Source organism: Prunus dulcis, chromosome 3 (genome assembly GCF_902201215.1).
Source record: "Prunus dulcis chromosome 3, ALMONDv2, whole genome shotgun sequence".
Classification (NCBI taxonomy): domain Eukaryota; kingdom Viridiplantae; phylum Streptophyta; class Magnoliopsida; order Rosales; family Rosaceae; genus Prunus; species Prunus dulcis.
In genome coordinates, this window is record NC_047652.1 from 18,442,421 (window position 1) to 18,466,892 (window position 24,472).

At 37.5% G+C, this 24,472-nt stretch overlaps 4 protein-coding genes across 7 annotated transcripts; 3 read left to right on the top strand and 1 right to left on the bottom strand.

Moving 5' to 3' along the window:
- The first annotated feature begins 6,132 nt into the window (after nucleotides 1-6,132).
- LOC117620987 (rho GDP-dissociation inhibitor 1) lies at nucleotides 6,133-9,287 on the top strand. The gene is made up of 5 exons (XM_034351246.1): nucleotides 6,133-7,015; nucleotides 7,135-7,201; nucleotides 8,301-8,519; nucleotides 8,608-8,732; nucleotides 8,886-9,287. Exons 1-5 carry the CDS (start codon nucleotides 6,815-6,817, stop codon nucleotides 8,958-8,960), a joined length of 687 nt encoding a protein of 228 aa, XP_034207137.1. The 5' UTR covers nucleotides 6,133-6,814; the 3' UTR covers nucleotides 8,961-9,287.
- A 2,516-nt stretch (nucleotides 9,288-11,803) lies between these two features.
- Nucleotides 11,804-13,981, top strand: LOC117622688 (fasciclin-like arabinogalactan protein 7). 3 transcript variants are annotated; one of them, XM_034353447.1, is made up of 3 exons: nucleotides 12,145-12,411; nucleotides 12,585-12,661; nucleotides 12,974-13,981. In XM_034353447.1, exons 2-3 carry the CDS (start codon nucleotides 12,658-12,660, stop codon nucleotides 13,789-13,791), a joined length of 822 nt encoding a protein of 273 aa, XP_034209338.1. In that variant the 5' UTR covers nucleotides 12,145-12,411; nucleotides 12,585-12,657; the 3' UTR covers nucleotides 13,792-13,981. The 3 variants fall into 3 exon arrangements, with proteins under 3 accessions (XP_034209339.1, XP_034209338.1, XP_034209340.1); XM_034353448.1 differs by lacking the exons at nucleotides 12,145-12,411; nucleotides 12,585-12,661 and adding an exon at nucleotides 11,804-12,122; XM_034353449.1 differs by lacking the exon at nucleotides 12,585-12,661 and having other exon boundaries at nucleotides 12,147-12,411.
- Nucleotides 13,982-14,928: 947 nt separating this feature from the next.
- LOC117622979 (fimbrin-5) lies at nucleotides 14,929-20,789 on the top strand. 2 transcript variants are annotated; one of them, XM_034353799.1, is made up of 15 exons: nucleotides 14,929-15,305; nucleotides 15,540-15,754; nucleotides 15,887-16,057; nucleotides 16,297-16,529; nucleotides 16,621-16,792; nucleotides 16,875-16,913; nucleotides 17,051-17,119; nucleotides 17,246-17,362; nucleotides 17,676-17,887; nucleotides 18,187-18,342; nucleotides 18,440-18,639; nucleotides 19,009-19,175; nucleotides 19,282-19,378; nucleotides 19,652-19,743; nucleotides 20,236-20,789. In XM_034353799.1, the coding sequence occupies exons 2-15, from the start codon at nucleotides 15,668-15,670 to the stop codon at nucleotides 20,518-20,520; spliced, it is 2,097 nt and encodes a 698-aa protein (XP_034209690.1). In that variant the 5' UTR covers nucleotides 14,929-15,305; nucleotides 15,540-15,667; the 3' UTR covers nucleotides 20,521-20,789. The 2 variants fall into 2 exon arrangements, with proteins under 2 accessions (XP_034209690.1, XP_034209691.1); XM_034353800.1 differs by having other exon boundaries at nucleotides 15,627-15,754.
- Nucleotides 20,790-21,015: 226 nt separating this feature from the next.
- LOC117622980 (BTB/POZ domain-containing protein At2g04740) lies at nucleotides 21,016-24,438 on the bottom strand. The gene is made up of 5 exons (XM_034353801.1): nucleotides 23,721-24,438; nucleotides 22,289-23,048; nucleotides 21,983-22,019; nucleotides 21,696-21,829; nucleotides 21,016-21,571 (listed from the first exon to the last, which is right to left on the bottom strand). Exons 1-5 carry the CDS (start codon nucleotides 24,193-24,195, stop codon nucleotides 21,160-21,162), a joined length of 1,818 nt encoding a protein of 605 aa, XP_034209692.1. The 5' UTR covers nucleotides 24,196-24,438; the 3' UTR covers nucleotides 21,016-21,159.
- Nucleotides 24,439-24,472: the final 34 nt, after the last annotated feature.

Consider the following 24,472-nt stretch of genomic DNA (forward strand, 5'->3'; position numbering starts at 1 on the left):
GACAGGTTTGGGGTCATGAAAAGCTTTCGATTTGGATCTTAATGCTTAATTTTGTTCATATATAAATAGCAGCAGTGATTTTGAATAGGCAATTTTATTCTTTGCACTGCAATCCAAATTGCTTTGGATCCACCAGCCTCTGCAACTTCTGGACAAATCTAGAGAAAAATGGGGGTGTTTTTTTTATGAGGAAAAAGAAATTACACGAACATAGACTCATGGGGCACGCAGGCCCGAAGAATTCAAGGTAAAAGGAGAAAATTGGGTTGTTCTACATGTTTCTGTCACTTGGTATTTATATATATTATGTTCTCATCATCAAAAGAAAAAAAAATAAATAGAGTTGGTCTTGTGCACTTGGTGTTAAGAATTTAAGCCAATTCTCATGTATTGAAATATGAAATGTAGAAAAGGAACAGGAAAACCAAGTAGTCAAAGATAATTAATCCCACAAGAAAGTTAGGTTTGTTTGGTTCATTCTCAACTAGGATATGTTCATGGAGTTACCATGGAGATGGAGCTACCCCTAATTTTTACTGTAAAGGAGATGAGGAATATTACCATCACTTTTGGATTGATGCATAGTCTATTTTTTTATGAGTAATGCTACACTTACCACATTTTTATCCCACATTTCTATACCACATGATGTGACATGTCAATATTATATGTCACATCAATTAAATCAACGAAGTGTATTTTAATTCAGGCAATTAGAAAAACAAATACTGGAATAAATTATAATATATATATTAAATAATTTTAATTGATGTGGATGTCTACCTTAACTGTCACATAAGATGGTATAAAGATGTGGTATACAAATGTGGTAAGAGAAGCATTATTCATTTTTTATTTATAATGTTTTATATAGTAAGACTTTATATAAGATCATCTTATTTCTACGCAATACAACAATGATTGAAATAATTCATATTCCAGGTTCTCTTTTAAGGATTATTCATACACAAAGACAAAAACAAAAAAAAACAAAAACAAAAATTTAGTCATTTGATTATCCACAATTTCGTTTCAGTATTGTTTAATGAACTGTGTACTTTTTCATTGTTTATATGACCAAACAACTACGGATCACATATAACTTCTTCTTTTTTACAATAAGGACATACTTAAAATATAAAACTGAATCTGTTATTCATATTCTTAGGGACTGTCCCAGGGTTATAATGGTATAGAATTGTGTTTTAAATTTACACTCTTCTCTTCATTTCTTCCTCTCTGAGCTAAAACCTTAGTTCTTAGGCAATCTGCTCTCTAAGGTTAAAGGCCCTGATGGTATTGGAATGGAATGTTATTTTTGCCATTACATGTTGGTATATCTGGAATTGCCGTAACAAGATGACATGACCCGCCCCAGAATTTTTCGGAAACCGAAGCGAGCCCTTTCTTTATTCCGACATCTTCCCGATGCCGGGCCCACTTACAAAGAAACCGAGACTCTCTACCAAAATTTTGGCAGAGTCTCCCTTGTAATTTAAGCAAACCCAACAAAAATTTCAACCTACAACATACACAAAATAAAAATATCCCAACCAGCAACATGCTTTCATAATTCAACAAGTCATACTAAATGGCCTCTGGCCTCACAAGTAAAATCTACCATGGGCGATAACAGAGCATCTACTGAATTTAGAATACAAGAATAGTTGAGTAGAAGAAATTACTCAAATCCTAACTAGGAAGGTTCACAGTTCGAGCCTCGTACACCACTTGCACGCTTCCTGGAGCGACTACTGGCTGGGGGGCGCAAAACAGAAAACATGTGAGTGGACAAAAACCAGATTTGCACTTAAAAACAATATAGTAACCCCACCGTGTAAAAATAATGCTCAAGTCATGCAGGTTCACAATTCAATATTTAATTACTCAAAACATAATTCATTTAAAACTCTTCAAAACACAAAGTCATCTCCTTCGTAAACCTCATTCTCTCAATCTTGCAACTCCTGCCAAACCACTGAAAAACTCTAATTCTTCACTCACTCAACTATACATATACATATAAATATACATATATATATATATAACTATACATAGCTATATAATATACTCATCACACTACCTAGGTACCGGGGAAACAATCCAACTGGGGGATCGTTTGACTAGTCCGCAGGATTTCCAGGTGCTATCCTGCGTCTAGGGATGAGCGGTCCAACCGGGGGACGAAACTCCAAAGCTCACACACCGGAACATCCAACGCCATGTGTAGCTCCCAAACTATGTCCTACGCTCGCAGACTGGATCATCACACACCGGAACATCCAACGCCATGGGTGATGACCCTAAACACTATACAGAGTCTTTCCATACGCCGGAACATCCAACGCCGCATATGGAAAATGTCTCACACGCCGGAACATCCAACGTCGCGAGTGAGACGGATAACCTATTCTTCCCACACGCCGGAACATCCAACGCGGCGTGTGGAAAGTCTAATAACTGGGGAAGGTACTTACATAGTGTAATCATACAACTTCTCTCAACAACCCCTCATAATCAAGTTCTTCCACAACACACTACAACAACCCAAGTATCTCGCCTATAGAGATATATATATATATATACTTCCCCAAAATCCTTATAAACACACTCTCGATACCCAAAATGCCAAACTCACAATATATTGCCAAAGCGCTATACAAACATCAAATTCAACTCATGAATATAATATATTCAATAAGCCATTAAAACATTATGCAAAATCTTTCATCAATAAAACCATGCATATGATTGAAAACAAAGTCCACTCACAAATATTCCCACGCTGCTTGACCACGTGAGGGTCCTGCCTGCTGAGTACGTGCAGTCGAAACACCTATTTCGAGATACGAACCTTTAATTAATATAAAATTACGTCGAAGCGGAAATCACAAATTAAATACTTAAATCCCCAAATTCCCAATACGTGCACGTTGAAGAAGGTATCCTAAGGTCCGATTACAGGTTTAGGAATCGTTCACGATTGTACGGTTATCGCTAACCCGCAAACTTTGCATTATTGAATCGGAACATCCGGGGCTCCGATTCATAATCCGTGAAGTCCCATACGGTCCTAGGAATACCTAGAACAACATATTTTAATTCGGACAAGATCTAACGATCAGAACCTATCGAACCCGGATAACGCACAATATGCGAAAATCCGTTCGATAGTCAAACGACGTCCGAATTGAGATCCGCGAATTCCTATGCACTCGTGACAACCTAAGGATCTCATCGGGTCAAATTTCAGCTTCACCAGCCTCACCCACGCGCCGACAGCGCGTGGGTGTGTAGAGTAAATTCTGGTGATGGAAAAACTCCACACCCGAGCTCACCCTTCCTATCCTAGCTTCTACTCAAGGTCAGGATCACTTTATTCAACTACGGGGAGGTCCAAATCAGACAGCAACTGGCCGGAATTTCACTTTGAAATCCGGCCAAAACCTAGGTTTTCAAAATCAGTTTCTACCCAGCAAATCGATCCAAACCTATACAACAGTCAGCTAGAACTCGGAAAATGGATGAGAAACCATACCTCACCCGTCGGAATTAGTGGTCGGTGGAGAGAGATTGACTGACTGAAAATTCAGACGAAAACATGCATGAAATTCGTATTTTCAGGTGACTTGGCGGCTGCTGACGGCTGGAGGTGGACTGGGGAACGTCGGCGAGGTCTGGTAGGACGTTTTGGGTCCAGTCTCGAGGCTGGCCATGGCCTGTGACGGTGGCTGAGCAATTGCAGTCGGAGGAGGGGGGAAACGACGCGGGAGAGAGAGAGAATTGGGAGAAAAAGAGAGAGAGCGAGGTAAAAATGAAAAATAAGATTTTTACTCTAACCATTTTTGAAATAATTACAGTTTTGCCACTGATAATGTTTTGCTCGTAACTTTTTCGTTACAACTCCGATTCAAGCCTACCGCGTGTCTACGAATTCGTCTCATTACAACCTACCCAAAAATACAAGTCGTGGTCCCAAAATCCTTCCGGATAAGAAAATGACCGATTTACCCCTATCTCAAGGGTAAATTCGTAATTCATTTTAAATCAATTAAAATAGACATTTAATTTGGAGTTGGGGTGTTACACAAGAAGATTTTTAATGTTGTAGTGAATATGCCTTTTAATCTCAGGAAAACCAATTTTAATGCGGTTGTTGAGTGGGTTAAAGCCGCTAATGGCTTTGGAGAGAAACCTGACAAATACATGTTTTTTTTAGGCTTGGGAACCTCCTACAATTGGTCAACTTAAGCTGAATGTTGATAGTTCTAGAAGCTAGAAGAGTTGCCACTAATATTATTAGAGCAAGAGGTGTTATTCGGACTCCTCAAGTGACTGGATTGCCGGTTTTGCAGTGAATTTGGGACAAGGTCATATCTTGGAGGCTGAGGTTTAGGGTCTATATTTTAATCTAATGCTTGCTATTGAGAAAGGGAAAAGAATTGTGTTGCGGATTGTTTGGCAAATTGGAGTTATAATATGGACTTGGGAATTTACTCCTTTGATGAGGCTCCTGTCTGGGTTAGCTCTCTGTTGGTAGATGACTTGCTTGGCCTTGCTAGGCCTTGACTCATGCGCGGTGTTTAGTTATTTTTCTGGGGGTTTTCCCCGTATTTCACTAAAATATATATATATATATAACTTTTTTCTTATATCACATAAAAACAAAAGTTACAAAAATTTGTTCTATTTATAGGTCAGTGTGTGTGCCAACTAAGAAGTATGAAGTCAGATTGCTCAATTTTGATCATTATGGTTATTACAAAACTTTGCTAAATTCTTTTTTTGTAAATAAAAAAAAAAAGGAAGAAGAAGAAAGAATAAATTCAAATACCATTGTGCATTTTTCACGGTAGAGCAAGGGCCTCCCTTTGGGGGTACAACTCCAGGAAAGAGACTACGGGGCCCATAAACCTAGAGATTGGGTTTACTACAAGCAGGAGCTCTTTGTCAGCCACATTTACTTGGAAGAAGTCAGGTGGGTCTGCTTCCAACTTTCTAAGGAGTCTTGGCCCAGTGGACCCCTTGTAGAGCGCCTTTTTTTGCTTCATTGTTTTTGTTTCTTCTGGAAAATGCTTTGGAGGTGTCGAAAATTTGCAGCTGCACCTCCCCTCGTCGAAAAAAGCCTTGGAGATGTCTGCTCTCCAACCGTTTGACAAAAAGCCTCAGCAAACCTCTTCTTTTGCTGCGCTTGGACGAGGCAAAAAAAAATAAAAAAACAAGTAAACCTAACATGTTGCAATAAAAGATCATCACCGCATATAATGTAATTCTGAAGTCTTTATAAAAACTAAATTGTATTAATTATATTGTATTGATAAAGCTTCCAAAGTAAGTTCGAAAATCAAAACTAAAAACAGAAATCTATTTGAAATTGTTTTCACTTTTGTTACTCCTCCCTCCCATCCTCCCCTCTCATCCTCTCTTTCAATCTCATCCTCATTCTCATTTCATCTATACTCTAGTACAAAAATGAAAACTAAAAACTAAAACTGAAATGATTATCAAACGGGCCCTAAGGGTATTTAGTTGTCTATTTTTTTTTCTTTTTTTGGCTTTTAACCTTTTAAATATTGCCTCTCCCTTAAAAAAAATTCATGAATCTACCACAGTACCCAAGTGGTTACATTGTCAAGAATGTGCTTGCCAAACGAGCTCCCTTATTCTTATCCACATTGCTCAATGCCTTAACAACTTGTCCTAACTTTTGCTTTCCAACATAAGTGGCAATCAAGATACTCTCTACATCATTGCATCAAAGAAGTGACACCTTTACAAAATCCAATGGGAGATTTCCATCACATAAATTGGAAAAAGAAGTTAAAAGAACCTTTTTAGTACAAATAAAGTTAATCCCTAAGCAATTACATATAATCAGGTTAATCCCTCTTCATCCATAACTTATTTTTGTACAAATAAGTTAGGTTCAACTATACCCAACACCTTGCAAACCCTTTTAGCAATATTATTTTATTAACACATGGATTAACAACCTTTGACCTAAAAGAGAAAATTAAAAGAGGAGACAGATTCATGGGTGGGGCCTACATATCTTTGAGTGGTATGTGGGACCACAGTCATTCTAACCTCTCATGCAATGCAAGGAAGGGGATAATGTGCAGGAATATACATAGGCTATTCTCACTTATTAACATTCCCTAAAAATCTCTCTCAACTTCTGACAGTCTCTCGATGACTCATAAAAACCTCAAAGTCCCCTTCTTCCCCCGTCCTTGAATCGTGTAATGCGAGAATGTGTGAGCGCCTTAGTGACCTACACGTTCTCTCTCAGACGTCTCTCTCTCTTTCTTTACCATTTCTCTCCCACTTATATTTCGGATCACCACAGGACCTTTTCTCACTCAGTTTGACAAATCATTCTCAAATCCACCTCATCCCTCTCTCCCTTTTGAGAAATTCAACATTCAACAACAACCCACCACAGAAGGCTAGGAGACAAAAAATTCCAGTTTTTCCCTTTTGCCTTTTTCTCTCTGCTCTTTTTTGCTTTCAAGGTCTTGTTTGTTTCTGCCTCTTATTTTCTTGTGTTATCTGAAACACGGACGATTATTGCCTTTCTTGGGTTTGTTTCATTCCACAAATTCTTTCACTTTCTATCATTTTGTGTCAATTATTTCACTGGGTTTCTTTTATTCTCTCTCCAAATTCATAAAGGAAGACGCTTTCATTCTGTTTTGGCTATAATGGGTTTGTCCAGTTCTTGTGCAATTGGTCGTAGCTAGTTGGGTTTCTTTGTGACTGTGGATGAGTTGATGTTCTTTTGGCTGCTGGAGCTATCTCAAGTTCCAAGGACATGGGGGGAGGAAAGAAGAGTGATCAAGAAACAGAGAAAGAAAATCAAGATGATACTGATAACGAGGCAGTAGAGGGAATTGGCAGACAGATGAGTGAGGCTTCTGTCTCTGCAGCTGAGGAGGAGGAAGATGAAGAAGGAAGCAACAAGATTCAGTTGGGTCCTCAATGCACTCTTAAAGAACAGATTGAGAAGGATAAGGTGTGTTTCTGCGCAAACTCCGGGTGTAAAAGATTGTATCTTTTTCTCTTATTTAATTTCTTTTTGGCGGTTGACTTTTTTGTTGTTGCCACTCTGGTGGTTGACTTTTGTTGCATCAGGATGATGAGAGTTTGAGGAGGTGGAAGGAACAGCTTCTTGGGGCTGTGGATTTTGAGAGTGTTGGAGGTATCAGATTTCATTTCATCATCTCAGCTTTGCAATTTTACTGGAATTGCATTTCAGAATCTTTATTTATGTCAGCAGCTCTCTTTGACTTAAATCTTTCACTGTTGATGATTGCCAATGATCAAAGGGGTTAAATAATTGAAAATAATTAAAGTGTGCAACTTCCCTCTAACTCCATTCCCTCGCACTTTTATTTGATGCCCTGTCCTTTTCTTGCTTAATAATGATTCCTTTGACCCTTATCTTAAGAATCTTTGCATCTTAATATTTATCATTAGTTGAGTACAATTTTGCTTGTGTTATGCTTGTTTTCACGTGAGAATTGGCACATGTTTTATTTATTTCAGCTTGGAGACGTTCTTTTTTTGGGCTATAAGCCTATATGTGCTTATCTCTTAGTTCTATGAATCTCTTTGATGTAGGGTCCATAAATTTGTATTATTTTCCCTTTAATGAAAACTGCTATCGTGAACCATGACCATAACATGAATATCAGATCACATTACAATTCAAAGAATCCAACTTTCTCAAAAACCTGTCATTCGTATTGCTGTCTGTGAACACTTTAGAGATGATCTCTTCCACTTTCTCTTCTGCATAGGGCTTGCTTGCAGCATAAGACCTGTATCTATGACTTCATAGTAAAACAACCATACTTGTTCAACTTCGACAACTAGTGATTCTTTTCTATCTGTCATTTTACTACAACATTTTCAGAACTTGTTGCCTACAATCTTGTAGACTTGTGCAATTTAGAGATGAATTTGTAGATTATTGGTTTTCTTTTTATCTTTTTTATCTTCCCTCTCATTTTGCAACCAACCTCACGGGTATAGTTGGCCATTTTAATGAGGTTATTTTGATCAGAGAATCCTAGAAAAGCAGTATTCTTTACTAGTTTGATGGTAAGGGTGTATGTTTAGAAATAAGAATTTGGCTTTCTGCATTCCAACTCTCTGTTTCTAATGTTTTACACTCCATGGAGAGACTATAAATTTCTTAAAAGTATGCCTTATCCATCTCTTTCCTTTTTTGTTTTAAATGGTTTCTCTTTATTTCTTGCACATAGTAATTCTTGAGTTCCCTTCTTTTACAACAGAAACTCTTGAACCTGAAGTGAAGTTCATTCAACTGTCAATCCTCTCTCCTGATAGACCTGACATTGTTCTTGATATTCCGGAAGATGGGAAACCCAAGGGCTTATGGTTTACGCTGAAAGAAGGCAGTCCACACAACCTGAAATTCTCCTTCCAAGTTACCAATAACATTGTATCCGGCCTCAAGTACACCAACACTGTGTGGAAAACTGGTGTCAAGGGTAAGTAAGCTATATCCATCCTAATTGTCCTTGAAAAATGAATCATGATGCACTCAAATTGTTCCGTTCACAAGGATTTTAATTTTAGTTGACAGCACAAAAGAGATGATTGGAACTTTCAGTCCTCAGCCAGAGCCTTACACACATTTGATGCCAGAAGAGACCACGCCTTCTGGCATATTTGCCAGAGGATCATATTCTGCAAGATCAAAGGTAAGCCCAGTTGAAGTAAATACATAATCTTACCAGGATTGCAGTGTTTAAGATTTCCGAATTTACATAATCTTTCTATAATTAACTGAATGAAGTAATATAGTTACCACTATAGAATCTCATTCTGTTCTATCTCCATCTCTGTCTCTGCAGTTTCTGGACGATGATAACAAGTGCTACTTGGAAATCAATTACACCTTCGACATTCGAAAGGAATGGGCTAAATAAACAGAGAATTTCCCAATGAGCGCCAGCATATCTTTTTCATTCGGCTTATGTTCTTGCACCACGATTAGCTTAAAATTTTTCCAGTTAATGAGTATCCAAACATTACTTACTTCCCTGGTTATGCCAAGTTTGTTAGTTAATTTTCATAACATTGGATTGCAAAGAAAGAGAGTCTGTTGAGGGGATTTTTTGTTTACTGCCTGTAATAAAAGGTGAGCTTAGATTTTGTTCTTGATTCACTGCATTTGTCTGAAGGAGTCCTCATTTCGTTGATTTCTTTAGCTGCTAAGCCAAAGAAATATGATAGGCTATTTGAAAATTATTAAACAGTTTAGTCAATTATGCTAATCATAATTGACAGCTTAAAGACAGCATAGTTTGCAATATTGGGTTGGTGACAAGTGCTTCAAATTCACACTCAAACATGAGTTGTTGAATTCAAGGAACCCTGATTGAAGATGCCCCACTTTCAAGTTTCAGATAGAGCTGAGCGTTGATTTTTCTAGTATGAACACAGAAGGGTACAAAACGTGCCCCTTTCAAATTGAAGGTGCATGAGATTTCAAAGATATACCCACAATTGAAAAGAACAAATAGAATCATTAAATCAGCTTGATTTGGCCATCCTAGCTGCTTTCTGCACCTGACAACAACCCATCATCCTCCCACCTCTTCTCCACTCATCTCTTGTTATGAATGCTTGTCCGCATTCATGTTTTTGGACTTGGCCTTTGTATGCCCACTAGAATGGACATGGGTTAACTTTTGTTAAGAACAAAGGCAAAGAGAGCTTGATGCTTAATTTAGTTGAAATATGCAAATGGATCAAGGTTACTTCATTCAATTTGGCCAATATTTAGCATGATATGTGGGCAGTCTATTAACGCAAGACGATACATATTTATAGTGAGTTTGATGTAATTAGCCTATTATGGTGGCGTAATTTTATTACGGGCCTATTTAGTAGTAAGAAATTTAGGGAGAGAGACCCGATGGGTATATAATGCTTGATTAGCTACTTAACCCAACACTAATGTGGGATTAGGATCCAACAACAAAATCATTCATACAAAACTGCATGACATAGACCTATGCTAATGGATGGATCCACTTGTATCCTTTATAAAGTTTAATTTATATAACTTTGGTTAATTAATCAAATGAGGATCATGTGCCAAAACACTACTCCTAGCCAACTAATTGGTTAGATTAATCAGAAAAATTGGCATCACACCTTCCCCACATAGAAGACAAATCCCACCTCTCTTGATTTTAATCAAAACACTAAACTTGATTTGACCGCAAATACCAATGACTTTCACATGCCATTTTTTTCAAGGTCTTCAGAATTAATTTACCAAAGTTTATAGAGGTCTACATTTAGAAAATAAAAAATATCCGTCTAGCTGTGAATAAAATAAAATAAAATATATAAAAAATAATTATTTAGTTAAGAGTTGATTAATGCTCCACCCCAATGTTGGAAAAATTATTATAAGAATAGAGTAACGTTTAGTTTCTCTTGTTCAATGATGCTGTCCTTAATTTACAGCATAATTAGTAATAATTTTGAATAATTATTCATAATAATTATAATTATGGATAATTAAAATAAATAACAATTAGTTTTTGAATGGTTCTAGTTGGCATGTGATTCCCAAAATAAATGGGCATATAAAATTCTTAGTGTGGTGGGGTGTCTGTCTGTGTCGGCGTGAGTTAAACACGAAGAAACGGTGTCGTATGTCTCGAACGACGGGTCGCTAACATTAACGGCGGGCGTAGTTTCTCGTGAGCGAGTACGCATGTTTGCCGAATCATTGGGTACAGTTGGCACGGGGACAACCAGACAGCCAATGCCCGTTGGCCCAAATCTCATGGTGGGCCCCACTATGCCATTCTCAATTGTTCAATTCTCCCCACGATATTTTGATTTCCAATTTTCCATATATTTTATTTCATTTTTCTTTCCTTTTGTGTAATGAAAAAAACTAATCTTCATATTTTTTTGTCATCAAATAATTGCTGGTGGAGCTAAAGGGTCTAACAAAGTGATAAATGACATTAATTTGCATATCAACGACCTTATATTTGAACTTTCATAACACATTAATAATATGTATGAGAAAATCCTTTTTTCCTTTATAATATAACTATCACTTATATGTAATAATAATAATAATAATAATAATAACTACGGTTGGAAGTTTCTGAGAATTATTTTCTCACCCATCAAACATAGCCCATTAGTTTCTAAAAACAAAAAACAAAAAAACACCTAGCCCAACTTCCCATGAAAAGGTGAAGAAGTTACAATCTCTTTTTCACTTTGACCAAGTATCCTATCAACAAACCAAAAGTTTGAATCAAGTTCATTCAATGCACAAAAAGAGGCATATCATAACCATTAATCTAAGAAGATGGCCAAAAGGAATGAAAAAGGCATAACCGATCTTCTCAAGAGAAGAGAGGGCAAATGGATGCATTACCAAATACTTGGATGTCAATGGAAGTATAGGCAGTCCTTCTAGATGTTTTACTGTTTACTTTCCTTGGAGTTAGTTGATACAGTAAAAGTTGGTTGATACAGTAAAGTTAGCCACAAGAAGTGAACTTCAACTCCCAGCAAACAAAAGAGGAAAAAAAAAAAAAAAAGCAAAAAAAACCCAATTACAGAATAATTTTTTTGAGAGACAATTACAGAATATATAGCAACAGTTTCAAACTAGCATGAGAAGATAATTTGATGAGAAAATGAGGGACAAAATCTTAATGATGAGGTAGAGTGAAAGTTAGAGTCTCCAACCCAATGCATTAAAAAACTGAATAGATGGAAGTGATTTAGAAAGCCCACCACCCTGCATAATGATGCATACACTCTTTTCTTTTGTAACTGAAAAGTCATTCCAATAAAAGGATTTGTTTATTTCAAGAAGCATCCTCAGTTTGCAAACAGCCTTCTAGTACACCCACTTCCTTCTTTATATCTCTTCACCACCAGGCACCAGCTGGTTCCATCCCCACTGCCATTCTTTTGTTTTTATCTTACCAACAAGAACCCACCTTTACTTTATAAAGTCTCACCACATTTCAGTCTCTATTGCATTCTCAGTCTCAACCTCAACCACCAATTCTCTCTCTGAGTTCCTCTTTTGGTGAGAGGTCAGTGTTTTTAGTTTTAGCAGTCTCTCTCTGCTCAGCCTGCACCTTCTTTTCATAAGGATTTTGTGTACAACTTTTGACTGCTTCTTTGAGCTTGTGAAAGTTTATTGCTTTACTTCATATTCCATGATATTAAGTGTAATTATATGCTATGTGAGACATTACTGAGCTGATCTAGATCTGATTTGTTGATGTACATTGTTTGACTGTGGACTCTCTCTCTTGTTCTTCTAGAGATTTGTTGACTTGGGCTTACTCAGAAACCTCTAGTGAGGGTGAGAAGCTCAAGGTACACAAACATGTTATAGTGGAAAGGATGAATTGCTCACAGAAACTGCAATTTTGATATAGTTTTTTGCCATTTGTAATTTTATCTTCTGAGTTCAGAAACAGGGAATTGGGTCAAATTCTAAGTTATATATCAATCTGCATTTCTTACTTTTCGTGTTTCCTGTATTGCAGTGCCATGTACTTTCGCCCCTGTTCTTTTAGTGCAGTCCGTTAGATCTTTTATTAAACAGCATCTACCATTATAATGGGTATTTTTCCTTTTTTTAAATTTGTTGATCAAGATCTGGGTTTTCTTGGAGAGGCTTATTGTGTTTTTGAGATTTTCTTGATCTTACAAAGATTTTGCTAACTGGGTTTTGTGGGAACATAGTTCTAGTGCACTGGGAAAGGTGAAAAGTTGGGATCTTGGAATTAATTGGAAAAACTTATACTCAGTACTCACTGACTGTGTGATTAACTGGCAATTTCTTTTGGTATTAGTGTTTAATTGGCATTTTACCATTGTGCATGTCTTGTCAAACTGAGATTTAGTTCATACTCGGAAATTTTTTTGCTTGCAGGAATTTGGAGAGTCTGTCACCATACAAAAAGTACTATTAAGTTTTTGGACAAAATGGAACTTCCTGTGGTTTTCATGCTACTGCTTCTATGTTCTTCAGCAGCTTATGCTCAAACTTCTAAATCTCCCATCTTAAGCCCTACTCCAGCCCCAGCACCTGCACCGGAACACGTGAACCTCACAGATTTACTCACTGTGGCTGGCCCATTCCACACCTTCCTTAACTACCTTGAGTCCACCAAAGTGCTTGAGACCTTTCAAGACCAAGCCAACAAGACTGAGGAAGGCATAACTATCTTTGTACCAACAGATAGTGCCTTCTCATCTCTTAAGAAGCCTTCTCTTTCCAATCTCACAGCTGACCAGCTCAAGTCACTCATCCTATTCCATGCCTTGCCGCATTACTATTCTTTATCTGACTTCAAAAACCTCAGCCAATCAAGCCCCATACCTACATTTGCTGGTGGACAATACACTTTGAACTTCACTGATGTTTCAGGCACCGTGCACCTTAGCTCAGGATGGACAGACACAAAAGTGAGCAGCAGTGTGCTTTCCACTGATCCGGTTGCAATTTACCAAGTTAACAGGGTTCTTCTTCCTGAGGCAATCTTTGGCACTGACATACCTCCAACCCCAGCTCCTGCACCGGCTCCCGAAACTGCACCAGCTGCAGATGCTCCAACAACTGATGGAACTAATGGCTCATCATCTCCAGGATCTTCACCAGGAAAATCCTCTTCTTACAGGATTATCAGCTGGGGTATTTGGGGTCACTTTGTTTTGGCAGTCTCAGCTGGGCTGGTCTTGTTCTTGTGAGACAGACTTCACCATTGAAATCCTTTTAAGTTATGTTAAAAGGGCTTATATTCACTTATTTTGTTCAATTGCTTTGATTTTGAAACCATTTTTTGTGGACATATGTGGGTACTGAATCTTTACGTGTATGAGAATTTGAGTTCTGTTGTCTAAATGAGTAAATGGCAATTTGTTTGATCTATTTTTTATACAGCAAAATGTTTGTACTGTAATGTTGACTTAATTCTTGTGTTGCCTTCCCTTATACAAATATATGTGAAAATAAACTCTACTCATGCTAAGAAATTGCCTCCAAGTCTTTTGCTTTCCAGTTGGATCCCATATGGTGAGGAGCTCCTGGAAATTTAAAACCTTGCTGAAACTGCATATTTGAAGATTGTGAATTCTAATAAGCAACTCACTTCTAACTGCTTTAACAATTGCATATTTCGTAATATTTTTTTTCTTTTTTGATAGGGAACTTGCACAAAGTTCCTACCTTTTCTGTTTATAGGTCCAACTTTCATATCTCCTCTTGTTTAGAAGTGTTAAATAATTATCGTAAACAATTGTTAAGATCAAGTCAGACTGAAAATCAACAAGCTCATATTTTTTTTCATGACAATTGGTTGGGCCAATAGTGTTCAGTCATCCTCTCAATCATATTGCCTTAGCTAGATATCTATTGGAATATGTCAAGATCATAGAAAACTAGTTGTTTTCGACTATATCAAAACCGTATCATCATTGAGATCGAGCCTGAAGGTGAGTTGAGATGGAGATCCGAGATCTCAATCTCACATGTGACCTCCATTAAGTTTATAATTATCACATTTTTCTTACAGGTGATGGTCTAAATTATCATGTTTACCAAAAACTAGGTCTAAACTATTCTGAAGTACTCTACTTCACAAGAGGGGGGATCATGCTCAGGTGTAAGGATTTGGATACGCTATCCAAGCCAACTAATCTAACCCATATATGCAAACAAAACAGAGAAGAAAAAAGATAGTTTCCTTAACGTGGTTATTTTTTTTTTATAAAAAGTAGAAACACAAAAAAAAAAAAAAATATATATATATATTAGGAAGGAAAAAGTGGGCTACCTTTTTCTCTATCTCCTGTTTAAGATTGACATTTTCCTTTTTGTAGTTTCCCCATTTTGGAATTGATGCCAAACAGACGTTCCCACGGGAATTGAATGGAGGAGGGTGTGTCTGTGTTCAATATTATTAGACATTCACATTCATGGACATATATTATGGACAAGCCATAGGCCACCTTGGACTCTCCTCCTCTGCTTTTGCATTTGCCTGATTGCGTTCCCTGGCTCTTCGCGCGTCCTATCGCCTACACGTTTTTCTCTCCTTCTCTCACTCTTTTCTTCTTTCTTTCATCAAACACAAACATAACTGTCTCTCTCTCTCTCTCTCTCTCTCTCTCTCTCTCTCTCTCTCGCTGAAGAAAATCCAAGCTTGCGCAAAAAGAATGAGAAAGTCCTTCAATTTCAGCTTTGTTTTCTGAGATTCCGTAAGGTACTCTCGTACATTTCTCTACCTGAATACTCATTTCTCGACGTGGGTTTTGATTATTTTATGTGTTTATCAACATTACCATTTGATTCGATAACTGGGTCAATCCTGAAAGAAGAAAAAAACGCGTTTTTTTATTAACATGCACGTTGGTTTGCATCTATGATATGGTTCCTCAATTGGGTTTCTTTTTATTTTGACATATATGGATCTAATTTGTGCTTCTTTTGTTGCAAGATTGTTAATTCCATGCTAACTTGTCGAAAGTTATGGCTATTTGAAAATTGAGATATGTGATTTTGTTTCTGGGAAATCGGTGTTAAGTTTTTTGCACTGGGACTTCGGCACAAACAAAAAAAGGGAAGATGTCTGGCTTTGAGGGAGTTATTGTTTCTGATACATGGCTGCAGAGCCAATTCACTCAAGTCGAGCTTCGGACCCTGAAATCAAGAGTAAGCTTTCTGATTTCCTATCAAGTGGCAATTTGTATTCTAGATTACTAGGCTATGTATGTTCTTTGGAGAAATTATGTGATCAAGTGGCAATTTTTTGGTGACATGTGGAATTGGTTGCATTGGTTTTAGTATCTTTCAATAAGGAATCAGTCTGGTCGCGTCATTGTGGGAGATTTGCCGCCTGTTTTTGCAAAACTGAAGGCTTTTACCGAAATGTTCACCGAAGATGAAGTTAAAGGTATCTTATTGGAGTCGAACAAGGACAGTGGAGAAGAAATTGATTTTGAGTCCTATCTTCGGGTGAGTCTTTGAAGCATGAGGTTATGTCTTCCATTTCTCCTGTATTTCAATTATATTGTTCATAGTCGGTGGATGGAATATGCTTTAGTTAAAATTGAAACAGAAATCAATCAGTGAGATTTTGTGAATGAGCAGACCTGACTGGCAGTTCAGTTTCCTTTTAACTATAGATCATGTTCTCATATTTGTTGGTCATGGTGGACTGGTACAAGAAATTAATGGGATTTGCTAAATGGCAGGCATATTTGAATTTGCAAGCCCGTGCAACAGCAAAATCTGGTGGTTCGAAATCTTCATTTCTCAAGGCAACCACAACAACTGTTCACCACGCGATTAATGAATCTGAGAAGTCTTCTTATGTTGCCCACATTAACAGCTACCTGGCAGAAGATTCATTCTTGAAGAAGTTTCTTCCATTAGATCCATCTACAAATTCTTTATTTGATCTGGCAAAAGGTGGAGTACTACTTTGGTAGGGGCACTGGACCCACTCAACAATTTTCTACTCAATAGTGTCCACAGACATTTTCAAGTTTGTTAATTATTTTAGTTGCTTCATGTAGTAAGCTTATCAATGTAGCTGTTCCCGGGACTATAGATGAGCGAGCTATCAATACTAAAACTTCCCTTAATCCATGGGAGAGGAATGAGAACCATACCCTTTGTCTTAATTCTGCAAAGGCTATTGGCTGCACTGTAGTTAACATTGGCACACAGGATTTGGTTGAAGCTAGAGTAAGTTGAGCGCTGCCAGCTTGGAAATTTTCCAGTTTCCTAAACTTTTTCTTAACATTTTCACCATTTGCTTAATTTGCAGCCCTACCTAGTACTTGGCTTGATCTCTCAAATAATCAAGGTATGCAGTATGAATTTTTTTTTTATCATTTTTGTTTTTGGTATTTTTTTTTTTATCACAGAGTCCACAATAATTCGATATTTGGGTTATAAAGGTTTAAACTTATAACTTGTCTTTTCATGTGGTGGCATTATCAGATTCAACTGTTAGCTGATCTCAATCTGAAGAAAACTCCACAACTTGTAGAGTTGGTGGATGACAGCAAGGTCACAAAGTTTTATTTATATTCATTTATCCTTGATTAAACAAGGGCGGATAATCTGTATGTACACTTCGTTATGTTGCTAGATGAGAACATATAAGCTAACTTCAGCTATTATGTTAGTGGACAGGATGTGGAGGAGCTCTTGGGTCTACCACCTGAGAAGGTTCTACTGAAATGGATGAATTTTCATTTGAAGAAAGCTGGCTATGAAAAACAAGTTACAAACTTCTCTTCTGATGTGAAGGTAAGAGCGAGCTAACCAGTTTAGTACTGATAAGCATTTATGCATAAACCTAATAGCAATGGTGTCAAAATAGTATTTCCAGTCTCCTCTAAACTGACCACTAAATTATCAATTAGGAAGGAAAAGCTTTTATATGTATTATACATCATACTTATTTGAGTCACTGTGCAGCTAGAATTTGTTGCTGGCTTACAAATAAGTTATATTCTGCATAAAACTTGTATCCAACGTGCTTTTTTTATTTTTGTTTTAAAGTATGCTGTTGATTTTTTTTTATCCTCGTGATTATGTAATAAGATTAACACATTTTCAGGATGGAGAGGCTTATGCTTACCTGCTTAATGCTCTTGCACCAGAGCACTCAGGCCCTGCCGCCTTGGATAAGAAGGATCCTACAGAAAGAGCAAACCTTATTCTTGAGCAAGCAGAGAAATTGGATTGCAAAAGATACCTCACTCCTAAAGACATTGTTGAGGGCTCACCAAATCTTAATCTTGCGTTTGTTGCACAAATTTTCCACCACAGGCAAGAAACAGGACTTCTCAAGTGCTTTAGGCTTGCAGATTTTGATATTCATTCATATTTTCGCATCACCAATTTACCATATTGCGTGTTTATATTTGTTTTGAATAACAGTGCCTGTTGCTTTCTAGGGCAGATCAATTATATTGTGTTCTATTGTTTTTGCTTCTTGATTCTCCTTCACTATCAGTTGGTGGTTCTGATGTTTCAGTTTGCAATGCTGCAGTAGTTCTGAACAGTGTGTAGTGCCTTTTGGTTCTGATTAATATACTGTGTTAATGGTGTGTGAATTTTTCTTGCAGAAATGGCTTGACTACTGACAGTAAAACAATGTCCTTTGCTGAGATGATGACAGATGATGCCGAGACTTCTCGGGAAGAGAGATGCTTCCGACTGTGGATTAACAGTCTTGGAACTGCTACCTATGTCAATAATCTTTTTGAAGATGTCAGAAATGGGTGAGATTTTTAATTTCTCTTCCCTCTAACCCCTTAGAAGCACATACATGTTGTGACTGGTTGAGCCATGATTGATATATATCCCTTGTGGATGCAGATGGGTTCTTTTAGAAGTTCTTGACAAAATTTCTTCAGGAGCAGTCAACTGGAAAAAGGCAACAAAGCCACCGATAAAAATGCCATTTAGAAAAGTTGAGAATTGCAACCAAGTTATTGAGATTGGGAAGGAATTAAATTTCTCCCTTGTGAATGTAGCAGGGAATGATATTGTGCAAGGAAATAAGAAGCTCATACTGGGTAAGTTTGAAGAGTTTTCCTTTAAAATCTTGTGTTGGTAGTACTGCAATATTAATAAGAAAACCTTGAAAGTTATGGTACCTTCTTAGAACTATATGATTTCTAATTGACTTGGAAAAAATATAAGACAAATAGTATTGGATTTCTGGCTCTTAAGTTTTAGTAGTTGGAGTTTTTTTGTTTGTTTTTGTTTTTGTTGTGCTAAGACAAATTGAGGTCTCCAACCCGTTTCCTCAATTCAAACTTCTATAATTTAAATACACAACCTCAGATATATATCTAGGGTGGACAAGTGAATTTAAAGCTCTTTGTTTATATGTCTCCATTTTAATGGTAGTGATAACTCTTTAACTTCCCCTGTATCCCCAGCATATTTATGGCAGTTGATGAGGTTTAGTATGCTTCAACTCTTGAAAAACTTGAGATTACACTCCCAAGGTAAAGCAGGAAAAGAGATTACTGATGCTGACATTCTAAATTGGGCAAACAAAAAAGTTAAGAAGGCAGGTAGAACCTCCCAAATGGACAGTTTCAAGGTAATTCAATAAACAATGGCCTTTCTTACTGACAGCTTCAATCCGATGATTGGCATTTTAGTTTTTAAGGTTTTATGTATTTATTTATTGAACTTTCAAATTTTAGGATAGAAACCTTTCAAGTGGAGTTTTCTTCCTCGAGCTTCTTAGTGCTGTGGAGCCAAGGGTGGTTAATTGGAGTCTTGCCACAAAGGGGGAAACTGGTATGGCACTTTTTGTTGTTCATGAACAAGGTTGTTTTCTCTTATGTAATTACTTGGCGACTTGGAAAGTATTGTACATGCTAAAAACATCAATATATCAAGCTCGTAGGTTTTTGGCTTTCTTAGGGATCAACTATTTGAGAAGGACACGTATCCTGTACAGAAAGTGGGAAACATTTCTCACTTTTTTCATCATTGCCTTCTTGTTACCATTTATTATTATTATTATTATTATTATTATTATTTCTAACTTCATTATCTTCAATATTGCAGAGGAAGATAAGAAATTGAATGCTACATATATAATCAGTGTCGCCCGAAAGCTTGGTTGCTCCATTTTCTTGTTACCAGAGGACATTATTGAGGTATGGGATATTGTAGTGGACCAAAATATTTATAGCTTACTCATCTGTCATCTTGACTGAAATATATGAAATCATCAAGTACTCTCTGTCCCTTTTGGCATCTAATGAGGTCACTAATTATTTGTCACTAAAAGTAGTATCTGGTTCTGAGGAATAGTCTAACTCCAAAATTATGGATATGGAGTACTGCAGCCTTCTGTTTCTAAATTAACATTTTCAAAGAGCGGGATTGAAGCCTTCACTATATTTCTACTCTCAGAAATCCGTAATTTTTTTCGTGTTGTTCAAATGCTTGATATCTTTCTCATTTGTTTGTCTGTTTATGGTCAAACTATTTTAACGCAAAGAAGAATGCTAACTAATGTTATGAGTGGAGCAGATTATTCAGTTGAACTGGATTGAACCAAAGCTGCAGTCTACCTTCTTCAATGTATTATTAGACTAGTAGGTATATAACATCCAATTGTACTGCTATGTGCTTTGGTATGGCAGGTAAACCAGAAGATGATGCTTACTTTGACTGCAAGCATCATGTACTGGAGCCTGCAGCAACCAGAAGGTGAATCAGAATCAAGCCTTAACAGTCCTGATGGCTCCCCTACAGCTTCCGCTGATGGTGAAACCGGTTTGGCTAGTACAGTGTCCAAGTTGTCTATGGATGGTGCTGCTTCAAATAATGCTACCTCCCCACAGATAGAGAATGAGAATCCCTCAAAGGTCGAAAATGAGCAATCTTCCCTAGAAAATGAAAGAAATGACCCTTCTGATGGAAAATGACAGGATATACTTATTTATTTATTCTTGTTCTAGAGAACTGGAATAAGAGGAACTTGATTTCTGTTATCAGTTCTCTTGCTCATGCAAAGGGAAAGTGCTCAATTTTAATGGGCTTGTAAACCACAGGAAGTATTTAAAAAAAAAAGAAAAAAAAAAGAAAAGGATCTTGTAAATTTTTGTTAGAGATTATTGTACCTAGGTATATTCTTTTAATGGGTATTGCATTATTTTTGCTGAATAATGCGAAGGGAGAAAAAGCATTGTTTGTTCATCTTTTTATACTAGTTTTGTCTATTTTCAACTTAAAGCTTGGATCTTGGTCCTGTTTTATTTTTGCTTTTTCTTTTTGGGGACTGAGCTGGTCTTCACGTTACAAGACAATGCATTTTCCTTTTTCGGCCTTGAGACATGCGCATTGTAGCTGGGGTATAAGGCACATTGCTGTTTCATTATTTTCTACACTATCAATAGCACCAGCGGGCAAGTGTATGGAAGTTGAAGAAAAAATGTATGGAATTATATGCTATGAGGACAAATGTTACAAAAAAGAAAAACACCCAACAAAGGCATTCTGAAGCGTTCACTTCGGCACAAATCTATAAATTTTTATTTTATAATGTGGAAAAGAAACAAAATTGGCTAACCTACATTCTCTTCTTGTTCACTTGCTATGGGGGCGGTAGTACAAGGGAATAAAGATGTTCTAGGACCATTGGGAGTATCATTAGTAAGACCATCAGATTTTTCTCGTTCTGCAACAACCATGAGCATCTCAAGGCGCTTGTCAAAAATTAATGCACTCTCATCTCTCCTGTCAAGCTCAGCAGCTTCAGCTTCAAGCCATTTTTCTCGTAAGTCATCCAGAAGATTGCGCTGGTCCGCATTAACCTCAGCTCCCGGTGCACTTGGAATGGTGGTGCGAAATGATGAATCCCCAGATGGTGGAGGCAGTGTCAACAGCATTGCTCGGAATTCACAAGTTTCAGCAAATGTCTCAAAATTATAAGCTATTGCATCTAGACAGAATTCCCTTATCTTCAGAACTCCATACCTACACACACGTCATCATCAAAACATTGTAAAATTCCAGAGTTCAAGGATATCAATTACTATAGCTATTGACCAGAATTTCAGAGAAAGAAAAATTGGGGGTAGGGTTTAAAGGAGCACTATACATGTCTGACAATATCAACCAATGGCACATTTCTGCAGGTGAGGCACTTTCCAGGTGTGGCAGTAGTACATCAGCTACAGCACGCTTAAGAGGAAATAATAGATATCTAGATGCGGCATCAAATATTTCCCCAGCCTGTTCAGTTAATGACAAGTATTAGACCCCAAAAAAAAAAAAAAAAAGAAAAGAAAAAGAGAATCTTCTTTTTCCAGAAATAGAAATAACATTACAAGCTATTTGATTTCTTTGTCGGAAATGCTAGAAGCTACTAATAAATATATAAGCTACCTGATCAGGTTCTATATCCTTCAATCTGTCAGTGTACCTGAACCAACCAAAGAGTTGAAAAAAGTTTAATAACAGAAATAATCAGAAGACCTAAAACATAGTTGATCACAGAAAACTGCAAGAAAAATGCAGACTAGGCACAAAATCTCTGGTTATTGTACTGACCAAATGAATACCATAAATGTTTAGAAACAACCAAAATACCAAATTTTGGAAGTGAAAACATATCTTCTTCATAACAGTCTATTTCATCTTTCCCATTCTAATTTTTTTTCTCTTTTTTATTAAAAAAACAGGAACACTTACATATACTCTATCATTTTCTTAAATGCTTCAGAGCTCAAATCATGTTCCTCAAGAATTGGAAGAGTATCAACGGGTAGATCATTTTTTCCTTCATGAAAATCCTTCATACGGGATAATCTTGCTTTAAAATATTCCGACCTTGATGCTAAAACCACTTGATGGCATCGGAAATTCTTTTTATCAACTCTTACGCAAACATCCGCAAGATCATTTTCAAAATCACTGATTTGCATCATACCAACACAAGATGTTAAATTGTTCACCCCATTGTCTAGGTCGGGTTCCAGGGTGGAATTGGCAAGGGAAATCTGAAGGATATTGTGCAAGCCAGCAGGAAGCTGATCTTCTTCAGGAAGAGACAGGCCTTGTAAGATGAACCTTTTTTTAGAGCTGTCCATGTCTCTCAATGCTTTGTACTCGGCATATTTTTGGTGAATCAGTTCTTTCTCAAGAATCCTTTGTAAAGATTCACATTTACATACTTTGCAGATCCTCACAATATCCTCCATATCATCTACAGCAACCTCTAGTCTGTCAGAATAAAAGAAGTGGATGAGACTGTATAGGGCAGGATATGACAACTTTTCCCTTGCAAATCTTACTTCTTTGCGTTGTTTCCAATCAGTCACAAACTTTGTTCTGAAAAATGGTGACCGAGCACTTAGGATGACTCTGTGAGCTTCGATGGGTCTACCTTGAACAAAAAATACCACATCTGGAGTGAAGTAGTTGGAATTGGTTCCATCGTTGGATTGAAGACCTACTCAGGAATATCAAATGTTGAGTGTCACTTAACATACATATTGTTCTTGAAAGAAAACTATCCAGATGTTCTGAACGACAACGGCCCACAATAGGCACAAATTTTAGCTAAATCTACTACTAGCACAGGACTGACTTGAATTTTCTAGTGGCTTCACTACCTTGGTGTGAGGACAGCTAAACATAAGTATGAAACTTGATAGCATTAATCAACACATTTCAGAAAAGTTAGACCCAACGTCATCTTCATCCCTATATTTCCAAAAACAGACAAACGGAAATTGTATTCTTGTGACTTCACTACCAAATCAGAACACATAGGACGTCATCACTCAGTATCTCTTGTTCAACTAGTTCGACCATATCAAGCTATATGCTAACTACGTTTTACATAAGCCAATCCTCGCACTACATTGTTCAAGAAATGAACTAAGAAATATTCAAATATTCTTCTTCTTTATCCCTACACTAGAATTCTCATACCCATTAACATTCCAAAATCAACAACTCCCTCAGCTATAAAAAAATTTATCTTGAAAACTAACACCAATCAGTTATTGCAAAATTTGAAACCGACCCATTTAGCCTCACACCCCAAAAACACCAACACACAACCACCACTTCAAACCATGCAATTCCAAAACCCAGAACAACAGAAACAAGTAAATACCTGAAATTTGGAACTGGGTATTATCAGCCTGCTCCAAATAGGCACTATTAGCCCCACATCCCAAGAAGGTCTCTCTCATGGCGGCCTGCAAGGGGCTCAAAGGCGGCGGCCTGGCCTCGAACGCCTTCAAGAGCTTCCTCACCTTCAAATTAAGCGCGGCGTAGTGGCAGCGATCGCCGTCGAAGGTGTGCTCCGAGCATATCGCGCCATTCTCGAGCAGCATGCGAGCCGCCTCGAGGTGTCCGGCGAGGCACGCGTAGTAGAGAGCCACCGAGTCCCACTGGTCACGTGCGTTCACGTTGACTCCGGACTCTAACAGGTAGCTGAGGCGGTCAACGTCGCCGGCACGTGAGGCCTCGAATACGTCGCCGTTTGGAACCTTTTTGAGGGGCAAGGAGGCGGCGAAGTCGGACGCATCGAGGTCGATCCCGTCCAGCTCCGGATCGATGGTCCAAGGTTGCCGCTTTTGGGTCATCTGGTCGGGTTTCGTGTCTGCGTCTTGTGGGTTTAGTGGGTTGGGGTTTTGGGTGCATAGTGAGAATTATGGCGATGAATGGGTTTCGAGAAAGTGAGCATTTTTCTCAGTGTAACGGTTTTGGATTGAAAGTGAAGGGAAGGAGGGAGATTTGGGTTGTGCTTAATTTATAGTACAGTACAGCATAGTGGATATGGAAAATCAATAATATCCATGTTTTTTAATTGAAAAATAAATAAATAAAATGTCCTTGCTGGTGAACTTTTAATTATCCAAA

Coding starts and splice junctions, on each gene's coding strand:
- LOC117620987 (XM_034351246.1), top strand. CDS start 6,815: ATGGGGGGAGGAAAGAAGAGTGATCAAGAAACAGAGAAAGAAAATCAA. Junction 7,202..8,300: donor GGATTTTGAGAGTGTTGGAG/GTATCAGATTTC, acceptor CTTTTACAACAG/AAACTCTTGAACCTGAAGTG. Junction 8,520..8,607: donor GTGGAAAACTGGTGTCAAGG/GTAAGTAAGCTA, acceptor TTTTAATTTTAG/TTGACAGCACAAAAGAGATG.
- LOC117622979 (XM_034353799.1), top strand. CDS start 15,668: ATGTCTGGCTTTGAGGGAGTTATTGTTTCTGATACATGGCTGCAGAGC. Junction 17,120..17,245: donor AGTTGGTGGATGACAGCAAG/GTCACAAAGTTT, acceptor GTTAGTGGACAG/GATGTGGAGGAGCTCTTGGG. Junction 17,888..18,186: donor GCACAAATTTTCCACCACAG/GCAAGAAACAGG, acceptor TTTTTCTTGCAG/AAATGGCTTGACTACTGACA.
- LOC117622980 (XM_034353801.1), bottom strand. CDS start 24,195: ATGACCCAAAAGCGGCAACCTTGGACCATCGATCCGGAGCTGGACGGG. Junction 23,049..23,720: donor TACCCAGTTCCAAATTTCAG/GTATTTACTTGT, acceptor ATTCCTGAGTAG/GTCTTCAATCCAACGATGGA. Junction 21,830..21,982: donor AGGATATAGAACCTGATCAG/GTAGCTTATATA, acceptor TTAACTGAACAG/GCTGGGGAAATATTTGATGC.